The 23,459-nt window shown below is 40.1% G+C and overlaps 1 protein-coding gene across 5 annotated transcripts in view; it reads left to right on the top strand.

Moving 5' to 3' along the window:
* zmym2 (zinc finger, MYM-type 2) overlaps nucleotides 1-23,459 on the top strand; it is a 155,743-nt gene that overhangs the window by 56,034 nt on the left and 76,250 nt on the right. For 4 of the 5 annotated variants that reach the window (XR_005944404.1, XM_041198763.1, XM_041198764.1 and 1 more), the window contains exons 6-11: nucleotides 3,943-4,123; nucleotides 15,428-15,640; nucleotides 17,040-17,190; nucleotides 21,285-21,397; nucleotides 22,146-22,259; nucleotides 22,917-23,067. Coding sequence is in view for 4 of the 5 variants with exons in the window: in XM_041198763.1 (XP_041054697.1) it covers nucleotides 3,943-4,123; nucleotides 15,428-15,640; nucleotides 17,040-17,190; nucleotides 21,285-21,397; nucleotides 22,146-22,259; nucleotides 22,917-23,067 (923 nt within the window). In the remaining variant the exon portion in view is untranslated. The remainder of the gene's footprint in view (nucleotides 1-3,942; nucleotides 4,124-15,427; nucleotides 15,641-17,039; nucleotides 17,191-21,284; nucleotides 21,398-22,145; nucleotides 22,260-22,916; nucleotides 23,068-23,459) is intronic. The other variant, XM_041198766.1, reaches the window with a different exon arrangement.

Raw genomic sequence — 23,459 nt, 5'->3', positions numbered from 1 at the left:
GTACCCCTCCATGTTCTTCCTCCACTTGGAGGAAGCACCAAGGGTAGCAAGGGTGCAGAATGTATACTGGTTGGAGGACTTCAGTGCTCATCACCAAGAGTGGCTCAGTAGCAACACTGCTGACTGAGTACTAAAGGACATAACTGCTATACTGTGTCTACAGCAGGTGGTGAGGGAACCAACAAGAGGGAAAACATACTTGACCTTATCCGTACCAACCATGCATCTGTCCATGACAGTATCGGTAGGAGTGACCACCAAATAGTCGTTGTGGAGACGAAGTCCTGTCTTCACATTGAGAATACCATCCGCTGTGTTGTGTGGCACTACAACCTTTAAAATGGGATAGATTTTGAACAGATCTAGCAACTCCAGCAAGATCTGGGCAGCCATGAAGCACTGTGGGCCATCAGCAACAGAATTGTACTCAACCACAATCTGTAACCTCATGGCATGGCATATCACCCACTCTACCATTACCCCCAAGCCAGGAGTTCAACCCTGGTTCAATGAAGAGTGCAAGAGGGCATGTCAGGGGCAGTACCCAGTATACCTAAAAACGAGGTAACAATTTGGTGAAGCTGCAACACAGGACTCCTTGCATGTCAAACAGCATAAGCAGCAAGTGATAGAGCTAAGCGATTCCACAACCAACAGATTAGATCTGAGGTCTGCAGCCCTGCCACATCCAGCCATGAATGGTGGTGGACAATTAAACAACTCATTGGAGAAGGAGGTTCCACAAATATCCCATCCTCGATGATGGGGGAACCCAGCACGTTAGTGCAAAAGATAAGGCTGAAGCATTTGCTACAACCTTCAGCCAGAAAAGCCAAGTAGGATGACCCATCTCTGCCTCCTCCAACGACCCCCAGCATCACAGATGCCACTCTTTCAGTCAATTCACTCCACTGGAACGTGAATGAAGAAATGGCTGAAGGCACTAGATATTGCAAAGGCTATGGGCCCTGACAATATTCCAGCAATAGTATTGAAGACTTGTGCTCCAGAACTTGCCGCAGCCCTAACCAAGCTGTTCCAGTGCAGCTGCAACACTGGCATCTACCTGGCAATGTGGAAAATTGCTCAGGTATGTCCTGTACACAAAAAGCAGGACAAATCCAACCCGGCCAATTACCACCCCATCAGTCTATTCTCAATCATCAGTAAAGTGATGGAAGGGGTCATCAATAGTGCTATCAAGCGGCACTAGCGATAACCTGCTTACTGACGCTCAGTTTGGATTCCACTAGGGCCGTTCAGCTCCTGACCTCATTACAGCCTTGGTTCAAACCTGGACAAAAGAGCTGAACTTCAGAGATGAGGTGAGAGTGACTGCCCTTGACATCAAAGCCGCATTTGATCAATTGTGGCATCAAGGAGCCCTAGCAAAACTGGAGTCAATGGGAATCCGGGGGAAAGTTCTCAGCTGGTTGGAGTCATACCTAGCACAAAGGAAGATTGTTGTGGTTGTTGGAGGTCAGTCATCTCAGCTCCAGGACATCACTGCAGGAGTTCCTCAGGGTAGTGTCCTAGGTCCAACCATTTTCTACTGCTTCACCAATGACCTTCCTTCATCAAAAAGTCAGAAGTGGGGTTGTTTGTTGATGATTGCACAACGTTCAATACCATTCGCAACTCCTCAGATACTGATGCGGTCAATGTCCAAACGCAGCAAGACCTGGACAACATCCAGGCTTGGGCTGACAAGTGGCAAGTCACATTCGCACCACACAGGTGCCGGGCAATGACCATCTCCAAAAAGAGAGAGTCTAACCATTTCCCCTTGACATTCAATGGCATTATCACCGCCGAATCCGCCCACTATCAACACCCTGGTCAATGGTAACTGAACTAGCCATGTAAATACTGTGGCTGCAAGAACTGGTCAGAGGCTAGGAATCCTGTGATGAGTAACTCATCTGACTCCCCAAAGCCTGTCCACCATCTACAAGACACAAGTCAGAAGTGTGATGGAATACTATCCCCTTGCCCTGTTGAGTGCAGCTCCAACAACACTCAAGAAGCTTGACACCATCCAGGACAAAGCAGCCCGCTTGGTTGGCATCCCATCCACAAACATTCACTCCCTCTACCACCGACGCACAGTGGCAGCAATGTGTACCATCTGCAAGTGCACTGCAGGAACACACCAAGACTCCATAGACAGCACCTTCCAAACCCATGACCACTGCCACCCAGAAGGACAAGGGCAGCAGATCCATTGGAACACCACCTCCTCAGTATCCAAGGAGTTGTGAATGGTACTGAACGTTGTGCAATCATCAAGTTCCCCTCCAAGCCATCACCATCCTGACTTGGAAATATTTCACCGTTCCTTCACTGTTGCTGGGTCAAAATCCTGAACTCCCTCCCTAACAGCACTGTGGGTGTACCTACACCATATGGACTGCAGCAGTTCAAGAAGGCAGCTCACCACCACCTTTTCAAGGGTAATTAGGGATGGGCAATTAATGCTGGCCTAGCCAGTGAAGCCGTCATCCCTTGAATGAATTTTTTTAAAAGTGCTGAGAGCGAATATTTGAATTTAAAAAAAACTATATTTGAAGCCATACTGGGTGGAGGAAAAACTTGTCGTCATTGACATAGACTGCAACCAATCTAGGGCAACCAAGGCATTTATGGGCAAATCATCAAAACCAGTACAATAATCCAAATTCATGTTCATCAGTTGCAATTAAATTTAAAATCATTTGGAAACAATAATTTTGTAGTAGTAGAGCAAAGACATTTAGACTTTTCTGTTGAGAATTTTATTTCAACATGTTCACTTTATTCTTAAGTATAAACAAAATAGGTGGTTAATTACGTATTTAATTGTTTGTTTCATTGTCTTGCGTAAACTTAAGCAGTTCATGATAGATCTGGAAATCTAATGATTTATATGCAAAATAGAACAGAAATGTTGAAAATTTGTCCTCCACATTATTTTGAAATAGTTCGATAAATAAAAAGTCTCAAATCCTGTTTGAGGAGAAATAATCTTCTATTTGCACTGGGAATCCTACTGATGCAAACTGTGAAATTGTGTGGACTGCACATGCTGAAGAGGATAGCATCTAACCTCTGAGGTGATAACTTTAGGAAAAAGCCTGTCTTTCAAAAAACCAAAGCCTTCAAGTAAAAACATTAATGAAGCTATTCAAAACATATCAAAGACCATGTAATTAGTACTTTTAATACAGATACTATGTAATGTATCATTTCTATTGCCCTAGAAATTCTAGCTTAAACCTGTACCCAAAACTATAGCAGCATCTTTAGGTTGCGTTCATAAACAGTTTAGGGCTGGCCCAATGCCATTGATTTTTTTTTGTCTTGTACAAATAGATCCCATTGTTTGAGTATTTTAAGGTTGTTTCATCTGAAAATTATAATGTAATAGATTTTAGTCAGTTCCTGAAGGCTTCTTTTAGGCATTATGATATCAACTTCAAGTCTTGGGAGAAGCTCACCAAGGACCATTGCACCTGGTGCAACCAATTAAAAAAAATGGTGCGGCCTCCTTCACAAACAAACGCATATCACAGGCAGAGAGAAAATGCGTGGAGAGCAAATCCTGTGCCGGCACTCGTCCAATACATGATCATCTGCAGTATCCTGTCCTATTTGCAGCAGAACCTTCTGGGTGCAGATCAGTCTTAGCAGTCATTTACGTACCCACCGGAACCTTACCCAAGATGATGCACATAGTCTTCTTCGCCTAAAGGACGAACAAGATTGTAAAAAAAAATTGAAAGCAGTTTAGCTGAAAATGTATTTATTAGGTTTGTAAGAGCACTAGTATTTTGTAACAGGAACATAGAAGTCACTGTTCCTTCTTTTGTGAGACCCATTTATCCTTCCGTGACCTTTTCATTTCTATTGATTTTTATATAATGCTTTTGATATACTAATGAAACTTGTTATCCTATTTTGCAGAGAGATAACTAATATGAAGGGAACAATTGTTGCACAAGTAGATTCCAGTGAAACATTCCAGGAATTTTGCAGCACATCCTGCCTATCTTTTTACGAAGACAAACAAAAAGCTCCAGCACATACAAGTCATGTTACCCAAGGAAATTATGGAAAATGCACCATTTGTGGCAAAATGACTGAGGTATGCTTTTATTTTTTTTCCAGAGTTCATTATGTTTGAATTTTCTTACAAGTCAGATAAACACAGTTCAGCCTAACTGGTTTGTTTGACATGTAGTTTGTCTTCTCCTAATTAGAATTACACATAACACAGAAACAGACTTCAGAAACAGACTTGTCACAGAAATATTTCAGATTCTTTTACTCTCTTTCCTGTCCTCTCTTCACCGGTATAACCTCTCAGTCCTTGTAAATATTTTTTGCATCCTCTCCAAAGCCTTTATATGTTTCTTTTTGTATTATGGTAACCACAACTGATCCATGTGGGATCCTGCTTCCCCCCTTCCGCCACTCTGAATAGCTACCCTTCACCCCTACAGTGTGCTTTCTGTCTTGCAGCCAGCTAGTTATCCATGCTGCTACTTGTCCACGTGCTCTGACCTTATTCATTAGTCTATTATGTGGACACTTGTCAAAGGCTTTTTGGAAAACTTGGTAATTGACGTTACTGCTTAGTACTTGTTTAGTTTCTCTGTTACCTCTTCAAAGAATTCAATTAGGTTGGCCAAACAAGACTTTTCCTCTTGGAATCAATGCTGACTATTCATTATTTATTTATATTATCAAGCTTTGGTTTCTAGATTTGTTTTTAAATTCTCCTTTAGTAGGGATTCCATTACTTTTCTGACCATCAGTGTTAAGCTGACTGTTCCCTGGACAAGTTCTACTTTTCTTTTTAACCATAGGCACACTGTTAGCTATCGGCCAGTCTTCTGGTAATAAACCTTCTCCTAACGTATTATTAAATATATGTAATGGCAAGTCATATGTTTTGACATTGTTAATGTGGAATAAAATGCAGTAACTTCTCTATTTACCAAGCTCCTACAATTTATTTTTAATATATTTTCTAAGAATTGTAATTTATACCTTTAAGGAAAATGCGTTAATTTGGCTTAGTTGGTAATACTTTCATTTCTGATTAAGAGGTTTCTAGTTTGAAGCTCCACTCTAGGACCTGAGCATATAATCTAGACTTACACTCCAGTGCAGTACTGAAGGAGTGCAATGTTGTCATACTTTTTATTCGTTCACAGGATGTGGGTGTAGCTGGCTAGGACAGCATTAATTGCCCACCCCTAATTGCCCTTGAGAAGGTGGTGGTGAGTTGCTGCCTTGAGCTGCTGCAGTCCATGTGGTGTAGGTACACCCACAGTGCTGTTAGGAAGGGAGTTCCAGGAACTTGACCCAGCGACAGTGAAGGAATTGCGATATAGATCCAAGTCAGGATGGTGAGTGGCTTGGAGGGGAACTTCCAGGTGGTGGTGTTCCCATGTGTCTGCTGTCCTTGTCCTTCTAGATGGTAGCGATCGTGGGTTTGGAAGGTGATGTCTAAGGAGCCTTGATGAATTCTTGCAGTGAATCTTGTAGTTGGTACACACTGCTGTCACTGTGCACCAGCGGTGGAGGTAATGAATGTTTGTGGAAGGGGTGCCAATCAAGCAGGCTGCTCTGTCCTGGATGTTGTTGAACTTCTTGAGTGTTGTTGGAGTTGCACTCATCCAGGCAAGTGGAAAGTATTCCATCACATTCCTGACTTGTGCCTTGTAGGTGGTGGACAGACTTTGGGGAGTCAGGAGGTGACTAACTCACTGCAGGATTCTTAACCTCTGACCTGCTCTTATAACCACAGTATTTGACCAATTTCTGGTCAATGAAATGAGCCCAAGTCCCATCTGCCGCTTCCAGCTGTGCAGCCAGATCTTAGATTGTCACAGCACTGTTTGAAGATGTGCAGGGAGTTTTGGATCTTCATTCTTGCACTCCCAAAAATGATGTTTGTTTAATTATTTGCGGCATGTTGCTGTGTGTAAAGTAAGCGCTATGCTTTTAATAATATCAATTCTTGCATTTCACAGAGCAGCTCATTGTTTACAGAGAGATTTGAGATGTTACAGATGTGTGGTTGCAGAGTGACCAAGATTGGAAACTAAGTGATTCTAGCTTACTTAACTTTTAGAGGAGACAGCCAAATGGAAAAGGACTGGGGACGTAGCTTTGGTAACAGAGGATGGATTAAAAACACTGCAGAGAAAGAATTGTAGCTTTGAAAATCAATATATTGAATCAGTTTGTGTAGAGCTAAATATATTAAGGGCCTGAAAACAATGGTAGAAATAGATTATCGCTGAAAAGAGAGATGTGTTGCCCAAGTTTATCACCTTGCATTCATCAGCACAAATGCAAGAATGCCAAATTTCAAATGATCACAAAAATTTATACCATGGGCGGAAAAGGGTGTTGGTTGGTAGGAAAGTCGACTCTGATTGACTGAGGTGTTATCATGGAAGAAACGGCAGGGCACTATAGGCACCCCATGCTTCCGCGTAATTCATAAAAGGCACAAGGCTTGAAAGTATTTCTTTTAGTTGCAGAGAGCGGATCCCTGTGTATGAATGTATGTTGCTTCGAGCAAGCTTCTAGCAAATGAGCCATGTTATGAGCTCAACTGATTATCTTAAATTGGTCATTAGTGTAATTATGTGCACTCTCAGGATTGTTCAGCAAGTACTTCCCAATCGCAGAATCACGTTTAACAGTAAATGTTTTGTTTTGGGATTTGTAAGCACAGGCTGGCTGAGTACCTACCACACAAATTGAGCAAAGTTGTGTATGAATTTCAGTGCAGGTGTGATACCAGGTATATAGGCTGTATGTCCCAACAATTGGCTGACGGAATCAAACAGCATGTTCCTTGGGCTGTGCGTAACAGGCAGAGTGCTGACCATACTCAACCAGCTCGTGTGCAAGACAAAAAGCTTCGGCAACATGTCTCTTTTTTTTGCAGCAATATTCAAGTTCTGTACTACAAACGACTAGAAGTAAATTAAAGGGCGCCTAACAATAGTTGTAGTGTTAGGCGAAATAAAAATCAGGAAACTAGAGGTGCATGTAACAAGTAATCAAGTAACAACCATTACAGACCCAGCAAACTAAATTTACAGTAGTAGTGTTTAGGCTATGTTCATGGAACGCATTCAAGATTGTTTTCTAGGTCAGTATGTCAAGGAACCAATTAGGGAACAGGCTATTTTAGATTTTGTATTGTGCGATTAAACAGGGTTAATTAATAAACTTGTAGTAGAGGAACCTCTGGAGAAAAGTGATCATAAAATGATTTAATATTGAGTTTGAGAATGATTTATTTAAGACCAAAACTAAGGCCCTAAATCTGAACAAAGTATGTAACATTGGCATGAGGGACGAGTTATCTAAGGTAGGTTGGGAAACTAGATTTAAAAATCTGATGGTAGATGAGCAATGGTAAATATTTAGAGAAATAATTCTGAATTCTCAATGAACTAAAACAATGAACTTCAAGTAATTAAAACCCCCACAGAAAAAGTGGTCCAACTATGACTAACAAGAGAAGGTTGATAGTTATTTTGAGTAAAAAGGAATTAAGAAAAATGGGGGTAGTGCAGGAAGATGAAGTTGTGGTAGTTGATCAGCCATGATCTTGTTGAATGGTGGAGCAGGTTAGTAGGAGCAAATGTGCTACTCCAGCTCCTATTTCTTAACAATAGTTTAAAAGTAAGGGCTTGAAATGTTGCCAAAAAGAGTAGTTATCCTGAGGATTCTAGAGTTCAGCAAAGGATGACCAAGAAATTGATAATAGAATAGAGAATGAGAGTAAACTAGCAAGAGAAATAAAAATAGATCATAACTGCTTCCGCAGGTATGCAAAAAGGAAGCAATTAGCAAAAGTAAATGTGGGCCCCTTAGAGACAGAGACAGGAGAAATTAAAATGGGATTAAGAAAATGGCAGAGTCATTAAACTAACACTTTGTATCTTTCTTCACAGTAGAAGACACAAAAAAAAATTCCCGAAATAATGAGGAACGAAGGTTCGAGTGAAAATGTGGGACTTAAAGAAAGTAGAGTTATAACGGTCATTTTCAGAATTTCAGACCGTAACTAGTAGAATGTTACAAGGAATAGTGCTTTGGGCTTCAGCTGTTTATATCCATAATCAATGGTGAGGGAATCAAGTGTAATGTATCCAAGTTTGCTGACAATACAAAGTTGGGTGGGAAAGAAACCTTTGAGGAGGAGGCAAAGAGGCTGTGAAAGGATATGGGCACATTAAGTACATGGCTAAGAACTTGGCAAATGGAATATAATGTGGAGGTGTGACGTAATGCGCTTTAGTAGGAAAAATGGAACAACAGAATATTTTTTAAATGGTGAATGACTAGGAATAGTTTTAGAGAGAAACATTCTTGTCCTTGTACACAAATTACTGAAAGTTAACAGGTACACGTTTAGGAAAGCAAATGGTATGTTGGCTGTTACAAATGGATTGGAGTTAAGAGTGAAGAATTATCAGTTTCATTATATAGGGCCTTAGTGAGAACACATCCTGGAGCATTGTGTGCAGCTTTGATCTTACCTAACGAATGTATACTTGCCTTAGAGGGGTTGCAGTGATGATTCAAAAGCGCAGGAAGGTGAAAGCAAAACAGAAAATGCTGGATATATTCAGTATGCCAGGCAGCATGTCAAGAGAAACTTCAGGTCAGTGACTTTTTATCAGAGGTGGAGTTGAGGTAGATGGTCAGCCATGATCTTATTAAATGGCAAAGCAGGCTTAAAGGGCTGCAGGGATTATTCCTGTTCATATTTCTTATTTTCTTATAAGAGATGTGATAAGCATTATTAGTGCAAATTGTTGGAACCATATCTTTAAGAACTATATTTTTTTAAATTTGGAAGGACATTGCATTATTTGGACACTTGGGAGCTGACCTGAATTTTTTTAAAAAAGATGTTCATCTTGGACTGGAGCAAGCATGATTTTTCTAAGAAATAACACGTCAGCCAAATGACCAACATGGCAATTGTGGAGTGGTGCTATTTGTCTATCTGAACTGCAATCACTTTAATTGATGGGAAAAAAACAGTTTTAAAGGCAAAGGCCTGGTGATTTACTGGAAATCGCCTGAAAGAGGAGCTTTATGTTTTGAACTTGTTGTTTTGAACTCAGTTGGGAATGAACTGAGAAGGAGAAATGTTGCCCAGTTGTGCTCCCCTTGCCTTGCTTGAAATACAGTGTGATTATAGGTACCCAGCTAGGAATCCTCATTTCAGTGGAATTTGTCTGTATTTGGAAACTCTAGAGGCTGAGACAAGAAGGATTGATCTGCCTCTAGTTCTAGCAACCAGTTCTTGCATTAGGGAGCACCAGATCAACAGCGCCAAAACCCTGTGAACTTTATCCATTTTATATATTCCTTCAACCACCCATTTCTGTTTATGTGCGTGCTCATGCGCGCACTGGGGAATTTTAAAAAGGATAGCTAGTTACACTTCCAGATTACAAATTTTGTGTTAACCAGTTGTTGCAACTTGTTTACAACTGAGTTTATTGAAAGAAGCCTGGTTAAAGTCTCCTTTATCCTGGGTCTAACAGTAGCAAAGGTAAATCATTGGTCATTTTGGTAAGTGAATTAAACATTTACACTAATGGTACAACCTATGGAGCAGTGGGGCTAGATAAACTGTGCACTCCTCCTATCCTGGTCCTAATATAGATTGGGGGCTATTGCAGGATTTTTAAACGCAGACAATGGGTGATTGGACTCGGAATAATAATTGGTAAAGGATAAAAGGACAGGTATCAGGTTTTGTATATGTAGTAAACCAAAATAACTTTGGAAGTTGCTAAGGCTTTTCTATTGATGGAAGATTTAACCCTGACTGGTTTACAAAAGTAACCAAAACTAAGCAAATGGAATTGGCAGATAAGATGCTGTTAGACTTAACCGTCGGGGGCAAGGAAAGCAAACATAGTTGAGGTAATGGTGCAGCATTTGAGATTAGAAGGGATACAAGAGAGACCACGTTCTCAAGGGGATGAGTCAATTGAGTTAGCTGGGAGTCGGTTGCAAATAAAGCAACTTGAACACAAAAAGCAACTGAAACATCTTGAATTGGAGGAAAAAGGAAAATAAAGAGAAATGAAAAGGCTTGAACTTAACCTCCAGAGAGAGAAGTTAGCAAGGAAGGAACGAGAAGGGAATACCTACTTAAAAGGCTGGAATTATAAAAAGAGACCTCAGATCCTGGGGAAGGTTCTGATAATTTAAAAAAAAAAACACCCCCAACCCAAAGCCCAGTAGAGATGTTTAAACTTGTACAAACCCTTCCAAAGTTTGAGGAAAGGGATGTAGAGGCATTATTTATTTATATGAGCAGGTAGCTAAGCAAATGAAGTAGCCAAAAGAAACTGGACATTGCTCCTACAAAGTAGGTTTTTGGGTAGAGCTCATGAGGTTTATGCATCACTTTCAGAAGAAATTTCTGTGGATTATGATGCAGTACAAAAGGCTATTCTTAGTGCTTATGAGTTTGTCCCTGAGGCATACAAGCAGAAATGTCAAAACATAAGGAAACAGCCTGGGCAGATCTATATTGAATTTGAGAGGGTAAAGGAAAGCAATTTTGGCCGTTGGATATGGGCATTAAGGGTAGCTGCAACATATGAAACTCTTGGAAAGAATTCTCCTGAAAGAATTTTAAAATTCACTTCCTCCAGTAGTTAGAACCTTTGTTGAAGACCAGAAGGTTGCAACAGCTAGACAGGCAGCGGAGATGGCTAGCGATTATGAGTTGGTCCATAAACCCAAACCCTTTGTCCATCACCCCCCACAAATCAGTGGATAAAACGTGAAAAGATGAAAGGAAGGCAAGTAGCCAGGGAAGAGTAGGAAAAGCTGGGAATGCTCTGGGATTTCCTCCTCAGACCGGAAAGTAAGTTGCTGAAGCTGGAAGTGATATTCAAAGGCCTAAGTGTTTCCATTGTAACAGGGTGGGGCATGTTTGTGCAGGTTGCTGGAAGTTGTGCAGGAAATTTATGGGACTTACTGGGGTACGTAAAGGTGATTCAGAAAAGGGAGCCTTGACTAAAAATGCTACAGCTCAAGTAATAGTGTTAAAACAGCTGTAAAACCAAGTGTGAACACTGCTGAGAGTTCGGGAAAGGTGAGTAAGATACATAAGAGTTATAAAGAATTTTTGTCGAGACAAAAAAAGTTAAAGGCATAACTTTTCCCCCAGAAAGCACGTTAAAAGCTAAAGTTTTAATAAATGGTATTGGCGGGGAGTATATACCCGTACCTTTGTACCGGCTGCAGTTGGAGTGTGGCCTAATGTCTGGGACAGTGATGGTAGGGGTTGTTCAGAGTTACCCGTATAATGGAGTTGACTTACTCCTGGGAAATGATTTAGCCAGAGCAAAGCTAGTTACAGGAAAAGTTTCCAGGAATTTTTCCTTCATGTGTGATGACCCGAGCAATGGCTAAGCAAAGTCCATCATCTGAGGTCAAAGTGATACCACAGACAGATATTTGGTTAGCTGAAACTTTCTTTAAAGACTTGGATAATCCAAAAGAGATGTTTAGTAAATCTGCTGTAATTAAGGCTTAACAAGCCAATCTGAAGTTAAGTAAGATGGCAAAATCAGTCCAAACTGAAGCTGAAGCTGAGTAAGTTCCAGAATGTTGTTATATTAAAAATGGGATACTAATGAGGAAGTGGAGACCTCCTCACAGACCTGCAGATGAAGGAATGGGCAGATAAGCAAGCTGCAATCTGAACATTACAACCATGGGTGAAGTGTTAGTGTTATTGCCTTTACAAGGAGAACCTCTGAAAGCACGGTTCAATAGTCCATACAAGGTAATCAAGAGGGTTGGTAAAGTGAATTATTTGATGGACACCACAGATCACAGGAAAAAGAATTGGCTGTGTCATGTCGATATGTTAAAACAATACCATCGTAGGGAAGAAGATAAGAAGGAACAGGTATATCAAGGTGTAAGCACAGTGGAAGACCGAAGAGACAGCGAAAGTGAGGCGGAAGAAGACTTAGACACAATCGAACCTCCTGCTATCCAGTTAGCTAACAATCAAATATCAGGACAGTTAGACATCATATTTTTGTATTTAGAGGCAGGACAGCGAGAGGATCCTAGTAAGGTTACTTATAGAATTTAAAGGAATCTGTAGGGATAAACCAGGGTGTATAACCTTAGTCATGTATGATGTGGATGTAGGGGAATCTCCTTATCAAACAACATCTTCATTGTTTCAAGTCCAGAGAAACAAGCTCAAGTTGAAGCAGAAATTCACTATATGTTAGAAAATCATCTAATTGAACCTAGTTAAAGCAGTTGGAGTTTTCCTGTACTGTTAGTGCCAATACCTGATGGGTCAACCAAAATCTGCATAGATTATAGAAAGGTAAGTGCAATAACAAAATCTGATTCCTACCCAATTCCTTGATTGGAAGATTGTATTGACAGGTTTGGCCACTTTCCTTACTAAAATAGATTTATTGAAAGGATACTGGCAGGTACCTTTAACATTGCAAACTAAGGAGATATCGGCTTTCATCATGCCGAACGAGCTGCACCAATGCTGAGTAATGCCACTCGTGCTAAAAATGCTCCAGCTAGTTTCCAAAAACTAATGAATAAAATTGCAGCTAGTGTTCCTAATTGTGTAGTTTACTTGGATAATGTATTGATTTACAACAACACCTGGAAAGATCATCTAAAACAATTGGAAGCCCTATTTAAACAATTACAGTTGGTTGGCAGATCTGGTAATGAACCTTGCCAAGAGTAAGTTCACGAAAGCATGAGTAACTTATCTAGCGTATTTCATAAGGCAGGGGCAAGTGTGGCCAAGTACACCAAAAGTACAGGCTTTGATTGAATTCTGTCACTAAAACTAAAAAGGAAATAATGAGATTTTTAGAAATGTTCATCTTTTATCATAAGTTAATGCCAAACTTCAGCACAATAGCTGCTGCACAAACAGATTTATTGAAAAAGGCAAAGGTATTACGTTCAATAAAGTGCTGGACAACTTTTGAGAAGCTGAAGGCGATCCTAACTAATGAACCAGTGTTAGCCACTCCATTTTCAATAAACCCTTCAAGGTGGCAATGGATACTAGTGACTTGGGGGTAGGTGCGGTGTTATTGCAAGAAGATGAATCGGGCATAGAGAAGGCAATGGGGTACTTTCTAAAAAAAAATTAAATCAGCATTAAAAGAGATACTCTGGTAGAAAAGAAAACCCTGGGATTGTTACTGGGTCTGAAACATTTTGAGACATATATCTGTCATGGCTGTAAAGAAACAGTACTATATGCTGACCATAATCCCTTGGCCTTTGTGAAAAAAATTTAAGACTCAATGACAGACTGTTCAATGGAGCTTGCTAATACTGCTCTAAAACTTAAAGATTGTTCATATTGCTGGGAAGAATAATATAAATGCTGATACGTTATCAAGAATGTAATTTTGTAGAGTCATCTGGAAATCGAGAAAATCGGAGAAAACTGTACAGATTCTGTATAAGGAGTGAATGACTGAGTGAGTGCATGTCTGAATTTTGTTTTATATATTGTGTATGTTTTCCCTGTGTACTTTGTAATGAAACACATTTGGAAATGGCGTTTCATTTCTCATGGACAGAGCCATGTTGGAACCAAATCTACAGGAACTATACATTTTTTAATTTGGAAGGACATTGCATTATTTGGGCATTTGGATGCTGAACTGGATTTTTTTAAAAATGTAATAAGATCATCTTGGACCGGAGCAAGCATGCCTTTTCCAAGAAATCACAATGATGTCAGCTAAATGATCATCATGGCAATTGTGGAGGAGAAATGTTTGTCTTCTTAAACTGCAATTACTTTAATTGATGGGAAGAAAATGTTTTAAAGGCATTTGGTGATTTACTGGAAATCATCGCACGGAGGAGCTTTATGTTTTGAACTTGTGGAGTTGAACTCAGTTAGGAATGAACTGAGAAGGGGTAAAGCTGCCCATCTTTCGCACTCCTTGTCTTGCTAAATACAGTGAGATTATCAGTACCCAGCTAGGAATCCTCATCTCAGTGCAACTTGTCAGTGTTTGGAAACCCAAGAAGCTAAGACAAGGAGGATTGATCTGGCTCTATTTCCCTCCACACTGAAACTCTGTTGGTGAGAACCTCCAGACATCTATTGAGATTAATGACCCATCCTCGCATGAGGGAGCACCAGATCAACAGCATGAAAACCCTGTGAACTTTATCATTTTTATAAAGTTTTTTCTTCAACTGCCCATCTCTGCAGAGACCCTTTTTGTTTGTCCTTTTTTTGTATGTGCGTGTGTGCAGGGGAATTTTAAAAGGGATGGATGGTTACACTTCCAGGTTACAAATTGTGTGGTAACCAATTCTTTCAACTTGTTTTAAAAAGAAGTTTTGGTTTATAATAAATCAATCATTTTGAGTTTATTGAAAGAAACCTGGTTAAAGTCTCCTTTTATTTTGGGTCTGACAGTAGCGAAGGTAAATAATTGGCCAATTTAGTAAGTGAATTAAACATTTACACTGATGGTGCGACCTATGGAGCAGTGGGGCTAGATAAACTGCGCATTCCTCCTGTCCCAACAAAATAATTTTCTTAATAAAATAATAAAGAATGTTTTGGAAAGAGCACCAAGACTGTTTAATTTCAATAATCGGATGATGGTCATAATCTGGTCATTCAGCGCAGACTGAGTCTTGGAAAGAGAAAGCAGCCTAAGCGATGTGTGCTTATTTACTTTTGTGATGAGCATTTGGTCTTCTGGAGAGCAACATTCTGCGAATGTGCTGGGCTAGTCATATTTTTTATCACTGCACTATCCGTTTTCTATTCAGTAAGCTAAGTAACAGTTAGGTGGAAGGTAGGAAGACCCAATGATCAAACAAAGTGCCTTAATGTTATTGGAACCAGCAGCTGAAGAACAACAAACAAACATCAATAAATAGTTACCTAAATCTTTGTTATCAACTCTGACCCGTTTGCAGTTGAGCTTTTAAATATTGAATGTAAACCATTTTAAGGGAGTTTCTGTTTTTTTCCCCACTGTTGCCAAGCTATGCACCTGAATTGTGCTGCTGGATAGAGAAAGGAATATTTGAGAATTATGCTATGCTTTGTGTCCTAACACCTAGTTTAACATGATTGGCTGGGTCTTGGACTGGTTGTATACTTCCTCTATTTATTGCCTTGGTTCACAGCCTGGGACCAGAGAATTGGGGAGAATATAGCGCAGTTTGCTGCAATCACTTAATTTTTATTTCTTAAAGGACCTTTGCCCATTACTTGAACGCAAACTTAGAAAATAACTGTTAAAAAGGGCATACAAAACCTGGCAGATAATTTACAAGTCCAAGCGTGCAACCTAGATGATGTTAATCCACATTTCTTTTTTAGATTCGACATGAAGTAAGCTTTAAAAATTTCGTCCACAAACTTTGCAGTGATGTTTGTTTCAACAAATATAGACAAGCCAATGGACTTGTAATGAACTGCTGTGATCAGTGTGGGATATACTGTTATAATAAAGGATCTGGAAATCACTTTCTTTTCCATGATGGCCATCACAAAAGATTCTGTAGTCCCAGATGCCTCAATGATTTTAAACAGGTAATTTGTTCACTGCTTTGTGTCTATTGAACTGATGAACATGTCCAATAATCCCTTGTGGTTCAAATTCTAGAACAAATTACAAGTAGCTTATGCTTACAGGTGTATAAACCAAGCTACATGTTTTGGTAAATACTTGCAGAAGAATTCAACACATCTGCCAAATTTTTAATCTGGAAAATCTTCAGTTTTTATAGCCTTAAAAACAATTGGACAAGTGGCAGTATGATTACATTCAACTGATTAAAATAAGTGACTGAGGCCTCTAGTGACTACTTCATCGGCATCAAAATACTACCCCAAGCTTTGATCAATTATGAATTGCTGTGTTGTTCCTTATAAAGATAAAACATTTTTTCAACAAATTCTTGAACTTGTGTGTATGGAGGCACTAGCTTCAGGCTAGATACTCATTTCAATCCCTCTCCCTCCAACCCATGCAGAAGGGAGGAAAACTTGGCAATTATGTTAGCTTTGACTTACTTTTTGCAGTCCCTAACATCCACTCAAGAACTTCATTTGAAGAAAGTTACAAACACATCTTTCTCCTTTTCCACTTTGATTCTTTTGACAGTGTTGTTTATGTTCCTGCTCTCTCCAGAAGATGTAGTTTCAAAGATGCTGGCAGCCCTCCAGTACTTTAGCCAAGGGACTGTTCGTCATGCTAGATCCCAGGAACTGAATATTGGCACCACCGCTGAGCCTACCTGCTATTCATAAGCATCACATTTACTTTATGTAAGAGATCCTAGGATAGCGGTCAAAAACAGGGATCCTGTTATTTTGTCCCCTCCTTAATTCCTTACTCATCCACCATTTTTCTGAGCTTTACATTGCTGAACCAAGAATGGATTGTATTCCAGGAAATCTACATGCTTTCGCAAGTTGCAAAGCCAAGCTTGACAGAAACATTATAGCCCTTCATTCGGGAGCTAGTGTGGGAAACCCTCAGTTCTGCCCTGTCTGAAATATTCCGCACTTCCAGTCACAGCGCTATAGGCTAGATGTGGCTTTCTTAGTGCTGCTCTGACTGAGTCAAGCTGGCTTATTCACAAACAAGGATTAAATTCTTGCTCTTCCTGATCTATGTGGTTCAGTGCCACACCTTCATTGAGTCATCAAAGTCTTTTTTGAACTATATTTTCATTCCTTACAGTTAGAAATAGCAAATTGCCACTCACATGCAGAATTAAGTAGCGTCAAAATGTTAATCTTTCTAGTTGCTTCATAGCTATCCTAATGTATACCTTCGCAGTTAGAATTTTTTATGCCACTATGTAATTTTGGTCAGTAATTGCTAGAGATGGAGTTTCAGTACTAAACTTTAAAAAAAAATACACTGGTAGATTTTGAGACTTTACTTTGCCACTTCAACTTAATATTTTTACCTTGCCTTTAGAAATGCAGCAAAATAATTCCCTGCACAGCATGCAGAACTCCGTGTAGAAGCTTTGACATGACTCAACGTGTAGAAGCTGGTCGGAATATTGAAGCATACTGTTCAGTTGCTTGCATGTCCGTACACAAAACAAGATGCCCAAAGCCAACAGGTAAACCACAACTCCGTATCGTCTTTGTATTACCTATTCATGCTGGATAAGGTTGTAGAGTCCTTTAGTTTATTTCTGTAGTTCCTATCAGGCAGATTTAATAAGTTATTTGTCTTGTTAATGTACCTGACTATTGTGAAATATAGTCGTTTGGTAGAACAGAACTTGAGCATTGCTGAATTAAGAGACATTTTTGTCGAAGCTTTTTGTCTTACATTCATAGGACAATTCACAAGGATACCAAATGTAAAGGGAACAACAATTTATACTGTCTGAGAAGAGAGTACTAATTGAGTGGCAAGTGGACTCTGATTGATAGAGGTGTTGCCATGGAGAATGTACCAGTTGATGGTTGCTGACACTTAACTGCCAAGCCTTGTTTGAAATTTAAGCCAGGCAGCTTGACTCTGATTAGTCAAGACATTGCCCTGACGAATGAACCAGTGACTGCTATCACTTATTTTGTTTAACTGAAATAGGTGCAATGCGTGTATATGTTCTTTTTGTCTGCAAAGAACAGGGCCCTGTATATTAATATATTTAGCTTCCAATACACGTAAATGCGGCACACTGTGAGCCCTACTGACAATTTTAAATTGGTTGTCAGTGTAATTCTTAGCACGAGGATTTTTTAGCAAATGTTGTCCAGTCACGGAATCACATCTAATGTTGGACACTTTTTTTGAGTTTTGTAAGCATGGGCTGATTGTCTGTATCTTGCCCGTTGTGAACAGCGGAAGACACATGCTGTTTGATACAATCCACCAGTCTTTGCAGACAGTGCATTCCGGACCATAACCCCTCGCTGCGTAAAAAAAATTTTTCCTCATGTTTTGGCTTCTTTTGCTAATTGATTTAAACCTGTGCCCTGTCATTCTCAGTCCTTTCACAAGTGGGAACAGTTACTCCCTATCTGTTCTGTCGAGACCCCTCATGATTTTGAATGCTGCTATCAGATCTCCTGTCGGACTTTTTTTCTCCTCGGAAAAACATCCTAACTTTTCCAATCTATCTTCATTATGAAGTTCCTCGTCTCTGGAATCTTTCTCATGAATCTTTTCTGCACTCTTTCCAATGCTCTCACATCCTTCCTAAAATGCAACACTCAGAACCAGATGCAGTACTCCAGCTGAGGCCGAACTTGTGTCCTATAGTAGTTCAACGTAACCTCCTTGCTCTTCTATTCTAGCCCCATTAATAAAGCATAGTATACTGTATGCTTTATTAACAGCTCTCTCAAACTGTCCCGCCATCTTTAATGATTTATGAACATATACACCCAGGTCCCTCTGCTCCTGTATCCCCTTAGAATTGTGCCCTTTATTTTATCTTGACTCTCCATGTTCTTCCTACCAAAGTTAATCCCTTCACACTTATCCATATTGAACTTCATCTGTCTACCCAATCCACCAACTTCTCTATGTACTTGTTGAAGTTCTACACTATCCTCCTCGCAGTTCACAATGCTTCCTAAGTTTTGTATCATCTGCAGACTTTGAAATTATGCCCTGTACAACAAGGTCTAGGTCATTGATATATATCAGGAAAGGCAAGAACCCCGACACTGACCCCTGGGGAACTCCACTACAAACATAAAATTTAAAAAAATAATACGTGTGCTGGAGATCCGAAATAAAAACAGAAATTGCTGGAAAATCTCAACAGGTCTGGCAGTATCTGTGGAGAGAGAAACAGAGTTGACCATTCAAGCCTAATATGACTCTTCATTGGAACAGAAGAAGTAGAAATGTGATGAGTATTATGCTGTTGAAAAAGGGTGAGGGGCAGGTGGAACAAAAAGAAAGGTCAGGAGTGGGCCAAGGGTAGAGATTAAATACCAAAGATGTCATGTAACAAAAGGCAAAGGGAGTGGCAACGGTTGTGGGTCCAGAGTAGGTGTTACTGGCAGAATACAGGTCAGCTCAGTCTGAGACCTTTGAGGGGAAGGAGCACATAGAGAGATGACTAGCTGCACGTTTCCCTCTTGCTTTGCCACTGCAGGAAGTCACCCATGGCTTCCACGATAGAATGCAGGTCTGCGCGCATCTCTGCGTTCTGCTGGACCAGGGTCTCCATGGCATCCACCATCGTTCCAAATGGAGACCTGATACATGCACATGAGGGTGCCATTTAATCAGAGATCAGGTGGATACACTCTTCTGACTTGCGAGCCACTCTGTTAAGGGCTTCCAACAGTTCTGTGTGAGTTTCCCCTGCCTCCTGCTGACTCTCCACGATGAGTTGGAAGGCTGAATCTAGCGGCTTGTCATCTGACTCAGACCTCCCAAATGCCTGTGTCCCAGCATTCTCTGAGAGCCGGGGAGCTCAACTGAACTCGCCTCCCCCTGCTGCAGGGCCCTAACGTGGGCCGCTCTACCCCTGGCCTGGGACCTCTCCCTGCTGCTTTGAGCCAGCTTCTCCTGTATGAAAACAGATGAAGAGAGTGTGAGCAGGACACATGGCACTGCATGGAATATTTGTGTGTTGAGCAGAGCCATGGACGGGATGAGTTCGCGAGCTCGAAAGGATATGAGCCTGATGAGGGTGTGTGTGAGAATTAGTGGTATTGTCCCTTGTGAAATCCCTGTGGATGTGTGATGGGTTTGTGAGCGTGAGAGTTGAGAGTGCTGAGAAGAGTGACTTACCCTGTCAGAACGGACGATCCCTTTCATCCTCCTGTGACACCGAGTAGCTTTTCTTTTGCAAGGTGTTGGCACTGACCACCACTGTCACTGCTTCCCGTGCAGGATTGATGACCTTGTTTGCTGGCCTTTGCCCAGAGCGGGGGTAGAGGACACCACGGCAAGCCTCCACAGCGTCGAAAAGGCGTTTCAGGGACACGTCACTAAATCGGGGGGGCTGCAGCCATCTTGCCTTTCAGGCCATGTCTTCTGTGCAGCAGTTCTGGTCTGGAAACACTGCGCGGTGTGCCCATGGCTGCACATTATAGCACCCAGCGTGAGGAGGCAGCGAGGTAACGGTGTGGCAGATGAATGAGAGCCCGCTGCCATTGAAATAGTGTGTTTCCCAGGAATGCATGATTAATGACATGGGATTGGGATGATATGGCGTGAAAAGCAGCCATTGCAGCTGGTGGATAAAACATTCTTTTTCCCATCCGCTGCTGCACTTAGTGCAAATCTGGGGCGACTCTGTCCTAAGTTTAATTGTGCTTGTCTAATTGTGCTTGTATTTCGCAGGTAATTAGGCTTGCCTGTTGGAATTTTATGGATCAGCACAAAACGGATAAATTACTTAAATGCACATTTAAAGGATGTTGATAAATGTGCATAATTGCAATATTTTAAAATATGAATGTAATAAAAATTGGCTATCAATTTAAAAAGGGCTAATATAGCCAAACATGATATATTTTGATCTATAAACAAATTGTTTCTGTAAAATGGCCCGAAAAGTATCTCAAGTTACACAAATCCTTACGTGGAGTTTTTTTAATCAATTCCGTATAATTGAAAATTTCAAACTGAAGTATTCCTTGAATTTTAGGTTTTGGGTTTTGTACTGCAATCGTTTATCCTCTTTGGTTCTGTATGATAGACAGCTAAATGGTCCACTTCGACAAAATGTTGGACAACCCTGGTGGAATCAGGATTAGGCTCACCTGTGATCCCTGGTCTGCTCAGATAACATGATACTGCTTGTTGTTCCAAGTTTACCTCCCAGTTTTCCATGTTTTCTCTAATCTTAGCTCGTATGCTGTACTTGCCTCTTGCCACTAACTCTTCTGACCATGATCTCAGATCCACCTCTTGCAGAGTATGCTGTATCTCATCATGCTTTGTAAATCAGTTCTTCCCTGTTTGGAATATTGTAGCCAACTGAACCAGTTTCCCAGAATTCCTTGGTACCTTTCCCTGGTCAATCTACTGCTCTCAGCTTTCTAGCCTTTTTATTTCTGACAATGAATGAACTGATGTTCTAGCTGGCAAATTGTTGCCAGAAGTTACTAAGGTAGAAATGGGCTCACATTTGGTAGAAGCTTAATGCTATGATTATGATTTTTCGAGTTTTTGCACTGAGGTCACCATGTTGCACCTTGAAATCTCACAGCAGATTTTTCCATTTTGCTTTAGGTATGGGTTCTTGCCACTTCTGTAAAAGAAGCGCTTTACCTCAATATCAAGCCACAATGCCTGATGGAAAACTGTACAACTTCTGCAGCTCTAGCTGTGTGGCTAAATTTCAGGTTTATATGTTTTGCTCTTTTTGTTAAATTATTTGACATCAGTTTTGTGATCTATGTCACCTTATGTAAATCTTGGCTCATGTCAACTGTTTTAAAGCCTTTGAGTAAGTTTTCAGTTTTGCAGTACCTATATGATACAGGAAAGAATGTGTAGTTCAGATCCCCTCTTCCACATTAAATCTCACAGGTGCATATATGCAAGTATATGCATTGAACAAAGATGTTTGTATGACAGTTATTTTTGAAGTAGGTAATACTCATAAATAGCAGATTTTGCATCACTTACAAAGGTTGGCTTGTTAGATATCTTCTTTGCTCTGTGGTAAATGCATAATGTTGTTGAAAAGATCCATCCAAGATCTAAATAAATCATGCCATACCTGACATGAACATGCTGTCAATTTTATTACCTTTTTAAATGCAGTTGAAGCACATCACTCTTGTATTTCCATTAGATTAACCAATAGATCTTAGCCATAGCTGAAGCCTCTTTTTTAGTTTTTTCTACTTCAAAATGTTTACATTTGAAACCTGCAATCAATTTGAACTTCACCCAGTCATCACTATCATCCGGATTGATAGATTGGATGCTTAACAGTGGACTGATAACTGGACTATCATTGCTGTCAAAGCAATGGTCACACAGTCTTCTACTTGCATAGAGGCAAGGGCTCTTGAAAAAAACACCTGGAGAGAATAGGGAGAAGTTATAAATGTAGGCACAAAATTTATCATGATCATGCTTTAGTCTTACAGTGTACAAACAACAACAAATGGTCAGGTCATAACAAATGAGGTGCAGCTGAAGTGTACCTACTGCAAGACTGGATTCAGTGCTAAGCCAGAAGTGTTGGAATGGGAGGTAAGACAAAGATAAATTTTAAAATAGGTGCAATAACTAGATGCAAAAGGGTTCTGAGTAGTATTGTGGGGCAATGACACTGCTGATTCTCCTTTAGGAGTTCAAATTCAAAAATGCTGTATGAAAATTAGTTTTTGCTATAGCAAGGAGATGTCTCACAGTAAGATGAAACCAGATTGCAACAGGTGAAGTAGAAAGAGAATTGGGAGATAACAAAAGCATGTTTGGAGAGGAGGATCCAAAGTTTTTTCAAGGTTGGGAAGGAGTGGCAAGGCAGAGATTCCAGGAAATGAAGTTACGAGGAGCAGGGATAAGGTAGTTGAATTTTAGGTTTATACCATTTCTCCTCTATTAAGGATACTAGATGAAATAAGTTTGGAAAATCATTCACAACCAGCATGGAGCACTCCCTGTACAATTAACTTTAAAATTAGCAATATTGTTTAGAATAGTGACAAATAGAAAAATTCCCACTTGGGATTGTTATACACAGACTGGATTAATGAATCTTGTTTGGGAAGAATTTAGAGAACTTACATCAAGCACTGCTTTAAAAATGGGGTGCCAACAGTGCTTTCATCCTCAGTTCCTTCACTAATTTGATTCGTTTGTTTTGCCAGTGAAAAAATATATTATAGTAATTTAACTTTTTTTCAGAATCATGTATTTCAGTTCTGCAGCAAAATGTGCTGTGAGGATTACAAGAAGCTGCACTGCATAGTGTCTTACTGTGAATATTGTCAGGAAGAGAAAACTGTACATGAAACTGTGAAGTTCTCTGGAGTAAATAAAGCATTCTGTAGTGAAGGTAGGTTTCATTATACTGCCATATGTAGCTTAAATTTGAAGTTGATGGAAAAGTAATTTTGAATGTTTTCCCAAGATTTTTATGTTTGATTGGAAGCATCTTTTTAACCTTACACATTTAGTATCGGAGCATAGGAACAGGGGTAGCCCTTTCAGCCACGAGAGGCTGATTTACCATGTAGTTAAATCATGGCTGGTCAATACCTCAATTCCATTTTCCTGCCTTTGATCACATTCTCTTGATACTAAAATCTCAATCTCACTCTTGAAAATTTATATTGACTCAACATTTATAGCCTTTTGTGGAGAGAGTTTGGTGTTAATTTATACATTTTCTTGTTGGTATTGAGAAACTAAAGTGGAAGCATATATTGCAGTACATTGCCAAAGTTG

This window comes from Carcharodon carcharias, chromosome 11 (assembly GCF_017639515.1).
Source record: "Carcharodon carcharias isolate sCarCar2 chromosome 11, sCarCar2.pri, whole genome shotgun sequence".
In the NCBI taxonomy this organism is placed as follows: Eukaryota; Metazoa; Chordata; class Chondrichthyes; order Lamniformes; family Lamnidae; genus Carcharodon; species Carcharodon carcharias.
The sequence above is the reverse complement of the archived record's forward strand: the minus strand, read 5'-3'. Positions and strand labels throughout refer to the sequence as shown.